The following is an 11,098-nucleotide window of genomic DNA, read 5'->3' on the forward strand; positions in this document are numbered from 1 at the left end:
AAAATGCTGCCGGGGGGTGGGTGGAGGGGAGGGGAGGAGAACCAAAAGGGTCCCTCTTGGATTAAAGGGGTATAACCCGCAGCTGAGTGACACCTGGCTCAGGAGGACACCCTTCCCCTTGCAACGGGCCACAAGTACCGGGTTGCGATCACAAGTACCCGGTTCAGGTCCAAGGTCCGCCACTTGCTCGCAGGAGCTTTGAGCAGGTGAGTTCATTTCTCTCAGCCAGGGTCTCCTCTCCAGTCCGAGATTAGAGAGAGGCTAAGAGATCCTAAGCTTGGATACCGTAAGGCTCTCCCACCTTGTCCGCACCCCGGATACCCCAAGAAAGACGACGACCTGTCCGGCCCCCAAGTCCCAAAAGCTGGAAGAGGAAAAAAAAAAGTCTAACTCGGGCCCTTAGGAAACTGATCGAGGGCACTTTCCTGGGGCGCGTCGGGAAAAGTAGTCTTTTACGCTAAAAGAAATAACTTCCGGGTCAAAATATGGGAGTGGGCGTAGCCTTAAGTCTCTTCCTCCAGTGGACGTTGAATTTCCCCGCTACCCTAAACTTGCAGTTTTCTGGGTTCCGGTGTCGACGGGCACCACTTCCCTTTTTGCTTCATGTGCGCCTATGCGCATGCGCCAAACTCTCGTCAGCTTATTGGCGAATTTCAGGCTTCTTTCAAAAGACTACATTTCCCAGAAGGCCACGCGAGTGGGTGGGCCAATCCCCCCGGGGGAGGGGCGCGGCATTCGCAGCGGACGAGGAGCCTGTGACCTCTTTCTTTCTTTTATTTAACACAAAACTGACGTGTCCGCATTCGGGGCCCCACGGCCAAGCCGGACTCGGTGCAGACAGGTCAGCTCGGCCTGGCCCTTTGGAAGGCGAGGCCGGGCTGCACTGCGAGAACGAGTGAGCCCCTCCCCTGCCCCCTCTTCTGGAGTTTGGAACTGTCAAGTTCCAGCTCCTACCCTCTTCCCCAGGTTCAAGACCCCTGCGCTGCCCACCCCGCAGGCCCGGCTGCGCTCGGAGGCCGGGCCTGGCCTGCCTGGCCCGTGAGGATCTGCACCAGCAGGTCGGTGGCCAGCGTGGGCGTGGGCTCCTCGAAGCCGATGGTCAGCAGCTGCTGGTAGTCCCCAAGCGGCTGCGGGCACAAAATCCTGGGGTGGGGGGGCCAGGGATAGACAGGCCTGGACTTGAGTGCCCCTGCCCCTCGGGAGTCCCTCCCTTTGAGTGAGAGGCTCAGGTGAAAGAGGCTTTGTTTCAGCTGCGGGTGGGAAAAACCCCCGGGGGAAACTTGTTTCCTTGTTGATCAGAGACTTAGTAATGGCTCCTAGAGGCTGAACAACTGGTCCTGACCTGTCCATTCGCTCTGCTAGCTGTGTGTCCTTGGGCAGGTAACAACTTCTCTGAGCACTCTGTTTTCTTTGTTAAATGGGGCCAATAGCATAGATCTCCATGGGTTGTTACTGGGGTCTGCATGAAGTGCTTTTCAGGGCACAATAAAATGCTATCACTACTAAGGGAAGCAAAGTGTTTGGGAAGGTGGATTGTCTTTGGTGGGGTTCTGCCTCCCCCTCCAGCTCCCAGGCCCACGTTGCTATTGCCCTAGCTCCTACCATGAATAAAGGTCGTCCTCGGCTGGTCCTAGGGGCACCCATCGGCCGATGGACCACAGCTTCTGGATCTGTGGGCACGAATTGGCTGGACTCTGGCCTGTGTCTTCCCAAGTATCTCGATAGCACAGAAAGTAGCTAGGAGGGGAGGGAGCTGTAATTAGAAGTGATCAGTTTCCTAGCTACTTCTGTTGAGGGCTTTAATTTTGGAGGTGAGGTGGGAACTCATCAGAAGTTGCCCTGAAGTTCTCAGGTAGGAATGTGACTCCAAGGCCTTTTCTCCCTGCCAGCCTACTTTTAAGATGAGAACTTTTATTTTGGTGGGAGGGTGGGTTTTAAGAAAATAGAGGTAGCCTTTCAAAAGCCTTTAGTTTCCTGGTTCACTTTTTTTTTTTTTTTTAAGAGACAGATTATTGCTTCCACTCAGGGTGGAGTGCAGTGGCACAATCACAGCTCACCGTAGCCTTGAATTCCTGGGCTCAAGTGATCCTCCTGCCTAAGCCTCTCAAGTAGCTGGGACTACAGGTGCCAGCCATCACGCCTGGCGAATTTCTTTGTTGTTGAGACAGGGTCTTGCCATCTTGCCCAGGCTGATCTCAAACTCTTGGGCTCAAGTGATCCCCCTGCCTCGGCCTCCCAAAGTGTTGGGATTACAGGCGCGAGCCACTGCCTCGGGCCCTGGCTCACTTTTCACTTTGCTGTTGACGGTTTGGAGGGTCATACTGGCATTCATCATAGAAAGGGGAGGACTTTGATTTGGGTAAGAGGACTTACTAATCCACAAGGGAATCTTGTCCCCGACCAGGGGCCTCTGGGGTGGCTTCCAGGTGCCAGCGCATCTTCTTATAGAGGTAGCGGGGGAAGCGGCTGGCAGTGTAGGCGGTTGGGGCACAGTATCTGAAGATGGAGACCTCATGGGACAGGCTGATGGAGAACCTCCCGCAAAAGAAACAGGAGATGCTGGCGAGACATGAGAGAATGGAGGGGTGAGGCTGGGCCTTGGACTCCTTCATCCCCCCATCTGAGTCTCCTACCATTTTACCTAAGGGGGTTCATCTCCTCCAGGTCCACGAACCCAAAGGAAGCGTACATGAGGACCAGCTGTTCCAGGCGCAGGGTCAGCTGTTGGGAGATCTCTAACAGCTGCATACAAGAGGGGGGTACAGTGAGATCAGCTGGCCTGAGAGGAGTGGGCCTCCCCCCTCCACCATCCCCACAGGCTCAGAGCTGCGAGAAGAAAGGGGCGTGGGGTCTAAGAAACCTCCACACACCCCCTTTCGGACCAGCTCCTGCAGGGGTCCATAGATGGGGGGTATGCTTCTCGCGGCTGCCTCCAGGTACAGGAAGTAGGGCTCACACATCTGTAAGAAGGTGGGCATGGCCTTGGCCAGCTGCTCCTTCTGTACTTGGTCTCTGCTGAAGGAAGAAGGGGGCCTTTGCCTGGAATCCCTCACAACCCCTCCCCACCCCGCAGTTTTCCCCATTCTACTCAACCCCAACCTGTATCCCTGGCTTTGACCCGTTAGAAAAGCCCCCAGTTTCAGGTCTTTTCTGAACATCTTTCTGGTTTACCTGCATCAAACCCATTTGGAACACTTGTTAAAGTGCTGACACCTGAGTCTCACAACACTTAGGACCCAGAGCTTCCTGCAGGGTCTGGGCGCAGTGGCTCACGCCTGCAATCCTAGAGTTTTGGGAGGCTGAGGCTGGAGGATTGCTTGAGACCAGGAGTTCCAGACAAGCCTAGGCAACATAGCAAGAACCCATCTCTACACAAAAATAATTAGCTGGGCATGGTGGCACCTGTAGTCCCAGTTACTCAGGAGGTGGAGGTGGGAAGATTGCTTGAGACCAGGAGTTCGAGGGTGCAGTGAGCTATGACTGCCCCACTGCACTCCAGCTTGGGTGACAGAGCGAGACCCTGTCTCATTAAAAAAAAAAAAACCAGCCTCATGAGAATCCCTCGAACCTGGGAGGCGGAGGTTGCAGTGAGCTGAGTTCGCCCCACTGCACTCCAGCCTAGGTGACAGAGCAAGACTCCATTTCAAAAAAACACATAACTACAAAACAAAAAAAAACCGAGCCTCGGGTAGGCGCGGTGGCTCACGTCTGTAATCCCAGCACTTTGGGAGGCCAAGGCGGGTGGATCATGAGGTCAGGAGCTCAAGACCAGTCTGGCCAAGATGGTGAAACTCTGTCTCTACTAAAAAAAGAAAAAAATTAGCCGGGCAACACATGTTGGTGGGCGCCTGTAATCCCAGCTACTCGGGAGGCTGAGGCAGAGAATTGCTTCAATCCGGGAGGCGGAGGTTGCAGTGAGCTGAGATTGCACCACTGCACTCCAGCCTGGGCGACAGAGTGAGACTCCATCTCAAAAACAAACAAACAAAACCCAACCCAGCCTCCTAGGAAATTCCAATGGACACTGAAATTGAGAGTCACAGGGAAACCTGGTCTGGGAATCACATTATCCTTTGGAGTCTCAAACTGATGTCCTGCAGGCCAAGTTTGGCTCAGGTGGGTCTTGTTTAGCCAGCGCAGGGCTCAAAATGTAAGACAGCACTTAAAAACTGTGAGAAAAAGTCCTAGAGACTTGACAACCCCAGGCCCACACTGCCAGGACAGTAATAGCAGCCATCCCCTACCCGCAATTCTACAGTCTTCCTCATTCTCTTAAACTGGATTCTAACATGCTAGCTTCTTCCACTGTCTCCCTCTGGCTCCTAGCGCTTGTAATTTTGCGACCCTGGTGTGTCTCACCCATCCTGTCGCCTCCCCTCCAAGTCTCCTTACCCATGGGGACCTGGGACCCTGTCCAGCATCACCTGTAGAGCAAGTAGCTCTGGAAATCATCTGCCTTCTTCAGTAGGTAGCGCAGCTGTTGGGTGATGGGGCTGAACAAAGTGTCCAGGGATAGGCGGGGAGGTGCTGGCCCAGGCCGGGGGACCAGAGGTTTGGGGGAAGGCGTGGAGGCCGGGGCCTCAGCCAACTGCCCCTCGGCATCTTCAGGATCCGGCTCAGGTGGGTTCCCAGGCCTGCCAGGGGGCGTCGACCAGGAGGGGTCTCCGCAGGGCGGCGTCCCGGGTTCCAAGGCGTCTGGAGGCGGTGTTTCTCCAGGGTCCAGGGGGAGCGACCCATCGAACCACTGCTCTGTAGCCATGGTAGGGCCAGGGGGCGGGAACCTGAGCTCTTTAAGCTTCCGCTGCTGCTCAGGTTGGCCGCGGGTTCGACCCCGCCCCGGGAGCCTCCGACTGGCCCCTGCCTTGACTTCTCCACCGGAGCCGCGCCGCCGCGCCGCCGCGCCGGGGGCCGTTCGCCTCTTTTGAATTTCAACACGCGGGAGGGGCGCGCCGCTCCAGTCCGCGCGCCCGCGGCCCCTTACCCCTGCACACGCGCCGCACGCGCTCCAGGAACCTGGCGGTGGGGAGGGACCCGCCTAGGGAGGTGGCCTCTGGCCGTGTCCTGGGGGTGTGGCTAGGGCCGGGACCTTTATCTCTCGAGGTGGATTCCTAGCGTGGAGGGGTCTGTAAACGTGTCTCCAACCCCTCAACCCGGCACAGGTATATGGAATGAGGCCGCCCAGGCCCCAGCCCCTCACTCCCAGAACGCTTTTTGTTGTTAAAACATTTTTTTAATTTAAAATTTTTAGAGATGGGGGCCCATGTTGGTCTCAAACTCCTGGACTCAAGCGATCCTCCCGTCTCGGTCTCCTAAAGTGCCCAGCCTCTTTTTTTCTTTAAAAACAAAAAACAACTCTAATGAGTTGAGAAACTGCCTTAGAACTTAGTAGGGACTACTTAGAACTTAGTAGGGACTTTGGATGTAACTCTGACGACGACTACTAACAATAATTTTAAAAAATCTTCAGGCTGGACTTGGCGGCTCATGTCTGTAATCCTGACACTTTAGGAGGCTGAAGCGGGAGGACTGCTTGAGGCCAGGAGTTCAAGACCAGCCTAAGCCACATAACAAGACCTTGTCTATACAAAAAACAAAATGTTAGTCGGGTGTTGTCTGAGGCATGAGAATCACTTGTACCCAAGAGTTCGAAGCTGTCACCACAGTTATGATTGCACCAGTACACTCTAGCCTGGGTGACAGAGCAAGACTCTGTCTTGAAACAAACAAAATCTTCACTTGGAAATCTATCTCATGATCTCATCTGATGGCCCAGAAGGAATTTTCTGTTGTTTTAATGAAGAGGACCATGAGGTCTGGAGACCCTACTATAGTCCTAGAACAGATCCCTGCCCCCAATATTTGTAGTGGATTATTTGCAGTAGACAAAGGCTGACAGGTTTAGTTTTTAATGTACATTATGTCAAATACGCTAATTATATTTAAAGACTCTGAGTGAAGAACTCAGACAGGAGTCAGATGCCACCCTGTGTGACCCTGGGCAGACAGCATCTCTGTGCCGGGCCAGCTGCCTCTTCTGTAAGGTGGGATTTTATGAGTTTTTTGTCTTATGGGGACTTGGGAGGATAGTTGAGAAAATGCTTATAAACCCAAGGACTTAACTGCTAGCCATTCAACAATATTTGAGGCCAGGCATGGTGGCTCACGCTTGTAATCCCAGGCAGGAGAATTGCTTGACTGGGAGTTCGAGGCCAACCTGGCCAACAAAGTGCATACCCTCATCTCCACAAAAAAAAAAAAAATTTTTTTTTTTGAGACAGAGTCTCGCTGTGTCACCCAGGCTGGAGTGCAGTGGCACGATCTTGGCTCACTGCACCCTCCGCCTCCCAGGTGTAAGCAATCCTCTGCCTCAGCCTCCTGAGTAGCTAGGATTACAGGCACCCACCACCACGCCCAGCTAATTTTTTTTTATATTTTTAGTAGAGACAGGGTTTCATCATCTTGGCCAGGCTGATCTTGAACTCCTGACTTCGTGATCCACCCACCTCGGCCTCCCAAAGTACTGGGATTACAGGCATGAGCCACTGTGCCCGGACAAAAAATTTTAAAAGTTAGCCCGGCATGGCAGAGTGCACCTGTAGTCCCAGCTACTCAGGAGGCTGAGGTGGGAGGATCACTTCAGCCCAGGAGTTTGAGGCTACAATGAGCTATGATAGCACCACTGCACTCCAGCCTGGGTGAAAGAATGAAACCTGTCTAAAAGAAAAACAAAAATTGAGCACCTGCTGTGTGCCTAGCTCTGTTCTGGACATGGACACGGTGAGACTACAGAAAAAAAAAAAGCAAATATTCCCACCTTCCTGGAGCAATTATTGTTATACGTGGCTGTGAGGCAGCTATAATTCATTGTTTCTGTTTTTCTCCCTCCCCAAACAATTCTGTCCTAACCTGAGGCTCTCTTAGGAGGCTCTTTAGTGCCCTCTCCCCGCCCCATTCATAAAATGGACTCCATGGCTTTTTTTTCCCTTTTCCTTTTTTTAAAATTTTATTTAAAAAACCTTCGGTGCAATATTAAAAAGCAATACAGCCAGCTGGAGCGACAATCAACAGAAAGAAAAGAGGGAGGAGAGGAAAGGCCCGAGGAACCCCAACCCAGCTAGTCCCCTAGGGGCTGGAGGCCAGGGGCAGACTGAGAAGGGGGGCATGGGTGGTAGGGGAGGGAGGAAAGACCACCCACCAAAATAAACAGGCAGATCCAAACATTTATACAGGAAACATCTGGCTGAACGGAAGAGGATCTTGGGGAGATGAGAAGCCCCCCACATTTCATTTTTTTTTTTTCCTAAAATGTCCTGGACTGGGTGGGGAGGGTCAGCCACCTGGGGTTTAAGGAGCAATCCCCTCCCCACACCGACGTGCTGAGGGGGCAGATGTGTGTGAGACAGACACAAGGGGCAAAGATAAGGACAAGAGGGTGCCCTCTCCCTGGAATCTGTTATGAGGGCTGAGGGTGTCCCCGTCCAGCTCCTGGACTCTGGGGGATGTTGGGTGAGATGGGGGCCGGAATGGGCTGGGGCAGGGGTGAGGCTGGGCGCTCAGCCTAAGAAGCCATCGGGATCATCATCCTCAAAGTGGCCTTGCTGAAGCACCTTGATGTGGTGCTCGTAGATTTTCAGGGCTGGCCCGAGGCGGATGGACAGGCCGGTGAGCACATCTGTGCGCTGCATGAGCAGCAAAGATTTGCCATCAATTTCCTGGGTGGGACAGGAATAGAGAGAGCCGGGATCAGGGCACATCCCAGGGAGGCCCTCTGTGTCTGTCAGTGTGTAGTCCTGGGCTGGAAACTCACCTGCTCTTGGAAAGCTGTCGCCTGCTCCGGGAATCCAGCCTCAGTAAAATATTCGACGACATCCATCACGGTCCACTCCACGGGATCAGATGGCTTCTCTTTGCGCCCGGGACTGCATCAAAACAGACAGACACCAGTGAACACGAATGTCTCTCTGGCTGTACCACATACCTGAGCAGCACCCCCATGTCTCCAATACCCCAACTTACGGACAGCCAAAGGGGGTCCCGTCGGCCCCAGGTAGTGCTGGTTTACCTGGGGGCAAAGGCACGGGGGACGGGGAGTCTGGCCCGGTGGCAACAGAAGCTGGGAAGGAAAAAAACACCTGCCTTTGGCTTTGTCTTCGGGCTGAGTTCCTCTCCACCTAGCACTTTTCCCCACCCAGAGAGATCCTTACCTGTTCCCCCCTCCTTGTTCATGGCTGCCATGGAGAACACCTGGCGGGTGCCGCTGCCCGGGGCTGGCCCCCGCCCTTCATCCTGGCCCTGGTGCGGTCCGCAGGGGGTCCACTCCTTGACCCTCTCCTTGGCACTCTGAGGTCCCCGCTCGCCGTTAAGCTGGTGGTGCTGGGCACCTGCAGGACGGTCACTCTCGGGCACTTCAGAGCCCTCTGACACATCATCTTCATCATCTTCATCTTCATCATCATCATCTTCCTCTTCTTTCTCAAGCACTCGCTCTTCTCCACCTCTCTGGAGCCGAGGAGAGAAGCATGCAAGATTAGTAGCTGTTCTAATCCCAGACCCTGACTGTGGCGTCCGGGCGGTGGGGAGGAGGGACCGATTCAACCTTTAAGAACAATACGGACTAACTTTTACGCATTCACTCCGTGCCAGGCTCTGTGTTAACTAAAGCCCTCGACAACCAAATCTTACTAAACTCGCTGAACAACCCCAAGGGGTCGCTACTGTTATTAAGCCGCGTTTACAGCGGAGGAAACTGAGGCTCCGGGAGAGTCAATCACTTGCCAAGGTCACCACGCACCGAGCCCGCAGGAAACGCGCGCAAAGCCCCAGCCACCCGCCACCCAGTTCCTCCCGGGACTCGCGCCCCCGCCACCAACTTCGCCCGCACCTGCCCACCGCGCGGCGCCCCCGCTCCCCGGCGCGCTCACCTTGCTGCGAGACGGGCGGGCGCTGGCGGCCGGCGGCGCCCGTCCGGGCCTGTCCCCGCGGGGCAGCGCAAGCGCTCCGAGACGGGTGCGCTCCAGACGGCCTCGCGCCGCCGCCTCCTCCTCCAGCAGCCCCTGCACGCGGCCGCGGGTTAGGCGACCGCCGGCGCCGCCGCTGCCCCCGAGGTAGCGCACGACTTCCCGCAGGCTCACGGGCCGCGCCGCGCCGCCGGCCCGCACCGCGCCCCCCTCCGGCGGCGGCTGTGGCTGCGGCGGCGGCGGCTGCTGCTGCTGTGGCGGCGCCGGCGGCTGTGGCGGCGGCGGCAGCGGCGGCTCCCGGGCGGCGACGGCGGGCGGGGGGGCGCGGCGCGGGCCGGCCGGGGGCGCCACCGCCGGGGGAGCGGCTGGCGCGGGCGGCGGCGCGGCCAGGGGCGCGGCCCGCTGCGCGCGGGGGCCCGGTTGCGCGGGGCCAGGCGAGGGGGGCGCTGTGGCGGCGGCGGCGGCGGCCGCGCGGGGCGCCCGGGCCGGGGCGGCGGCGGCGACGGGCGCGGGCGGTGGCGGCGGGGCGGGCGTGGGCGGCGGCGCGGCGGCGGCGGCGGGGGCCCCGCGGGGGGCGCGCGGCGGGGCCGGCGGGGTGGCTCCGCGCCTGGGCGGCTGGACGCGCGCCGCGTTGCGGTACGAGATGCTCCCCTTGTAGCTGACCCGGAGCACGGCGCGCTGCTGGATCAGTTTCTCGAGCTCGGCGCGCGTGCGCTCCGGCTCCGGGCCGTGCCGCCGCCGCACCATCCGGCAGATGCGCTCCAGGTCCGGCCGCGCCTTGCGCGAGCGCAGCGAGTCGATGGTGTCCAGGATCCACTCTTGGTAGTGCGGGGAAGCGGCGGACGACGAGGCAGCGGCCGCCGTGGTGGCGGCCGCCGCCGTCTCCGGCGGGGGTAGGGCCGGGGGCCCCGCCATGCCTCCCGCCCGGCCCGGCTGCACCGTGCGCGCTGCCTCCCTCCCAGCGCGGCGCCCCCCTCCCCGGCTCCCCTCCCTCCGCCGCTGCCCGCCTCCTCCGCCTCCCCCCCCGGGGGGCGCAGCGCCTCGGCGGAGCGGCGGCGGCGCTGCTGTTTCTTTGCAAAAAAAAAAAAAAAAAAGAGAGAGAGGGAGCGAGAGAGAGAGAGAGAGAGGAAAAAACAGTGAGAGAGAAAGAAAAGAGAGAAAAAAATATGCACACACTCACTCACTCGCACGCACGCACACACAGACCCGCTTCTGCTGGGCGCGCGCGGGGCCGGGGATGCGAGGGGGAGGAGGGGAGCGCGGCGCGGCCGGCCCCTCCCCGCCGCCGCCGCCGCCGCACGCGCGCCCTGCGCCCGGGACACTCCGGCCCCCCTTCCTTCCCTCCCTCCCTCCTCCCCGCCGCCCGCCTTCCTCCCTCCCACCCCCACGCGCCCGCTTTTAAGGTGGAGCCCGGGCCCCCCGCCCGCCCCCTTTACCCTGCGCTCTCGCTCACTCCGGCTCGCTCCGGCCCCCCCTTACAACTCCCGCGCGCTTTTTAAGGAGGCGCCGCGGAGTTGGCGCCGGGGCGGGGGCGGGGGAAAGCGGCGGGCGGGGGAGGGGGAGGGGAGTGCCGGGGGGAGGGGAGAGGGGGCGGGCAGGGCGGGCGGGCGGCGCTCGGCCGCCCTCCAGCCATTGGGCGCGGGACCCAGACGTCCCCGGCGCCCAGCCCCCCTCTCCACGCCTCTCCAGCGCGCTCCGCTCTCGGGACCGCACTTACCGGGAACTCGCCGCCCGCGGGCCGGGGCTGCCGCGCTCGCAGGGTGCTGCGGGGACCCTCCTGCTGCCGCCGCCCCCGCGTCCCTCAGGCGCGCCTGGCCCGGCGCTGAGGATGCGGGAAGGGGGGCGCGCACCCTCTCCCCCTTCTACTCCCCCTGCCAGGGCCGCCCCCGCCGCCGCTCGGCCTCCTGGCGCGCCAGCCCCAGCGCCTCCCTAGAGCGCCCTCTCGGTCCCGGGCTGGACGCCGAGGGGGCGCGCCGCAGATTTGGGGACCCCGAATCTGGGGTCAAAGGGCAGTTTGACGCTCGTTTCTCCTGCGGGGCCGAAGGAGTGCCGGAATTTCAGCTAAACCCTGGTTACAAGGACTTCAAGCCAGGACCTGATCGGCCTGCACGCTGGGGTCCGAAATTCCCTTTCCAACCCCC

The 11,098-nt window shown here is 59.0% G+C and overlaps 2 protein-coding genes across 4 annotated transcripts; both read right to left on the minus strand.

Moving 5' to 3' along the window:
- Positions 1-680: 680 nt before the first annotated feature.
- C20H19orf67 (chromosome 20 C19orf67 homolog) lies at positions 681-5,346 on the minus strand. Of its 3 annotated transcripts, none has more exons than XM_055371957.2 (6): positions 4,425-5,346; positions 2,871-3,015; positions 2,675-2,742; positions 2,374-2,559; positions 1,603-1,737; positions 681-1,143 (listed from the first exon to the last, which is right to left on the minus strand). In XM_055371957.2, exons 1-6 carry the CDS (start codon positions 4,757-4,759, stop codon positions 969-971), a joined length of 1,044 nt encoding a protein of 347 aa, XP_055227932.1. In that variant the 5' UTR covers positions 4,760-5,346; the 3' UTR covers positions 681-968. The 3 variants fall into 3 exon arrangements, with proteins under 3 accessions (XP_055227932.1, XP_055227931.1, XP_004060203.1); XM_055371956.2 differs by having other exon boundaries at positions 684-1,143; positions 2,642-2,742; positions 2,871-3,012; XM_004060155.5 differs by having other exon boundaries at positions 687-1,143; positions 2,642-2,742; positions 4,425-5,345.
- Positions 5,347-7,202: 1,856 nt separating this feature from the next.
- On the minus strand, positions 7,203-10,298 carry SAMD1 (sterile alpha motif domain containing 1). The gene is made up of 5 exons (XM_055371958.2): positions 8,922-10,298; positions 8,205-8,499; positions 8,017-8,113; positions 7,808-7,919; positions 7,203-7,712 (listed from the first exon to the last, which is right to left on the minus strand). The coding sequence occupies exons 1-5, from the start codon at positions 9,870-9,872 to the stop codon at positions 7,554-7,556; spliced, it is 1,614 nt and encodes a 537-aa protein (XP_055227933.1). The 5' UTR covers positions 9,873-10,298; the 3' UTR covers positions 7,203-7,553.
- Between the last annotated feature and the right edge of the window lie 800 nt (positions 10,299-11,098).

The sequence above is a fragment of the Gorilla gorilla genome, chromosome 20, assembly GCF_029281585.2.
Source record: "Gorilla gorilla gorilla isolate KB3781 chromosome 20, NHGRI_mGorGor1-v2.1_pri, whole genome shotgun sequence".
Lineage (NCBI taxonomy): Eukaryota > Metazoa > Chordata > Mammalia > Primates > Hominidae > Gorilla > Gorilla gorilla.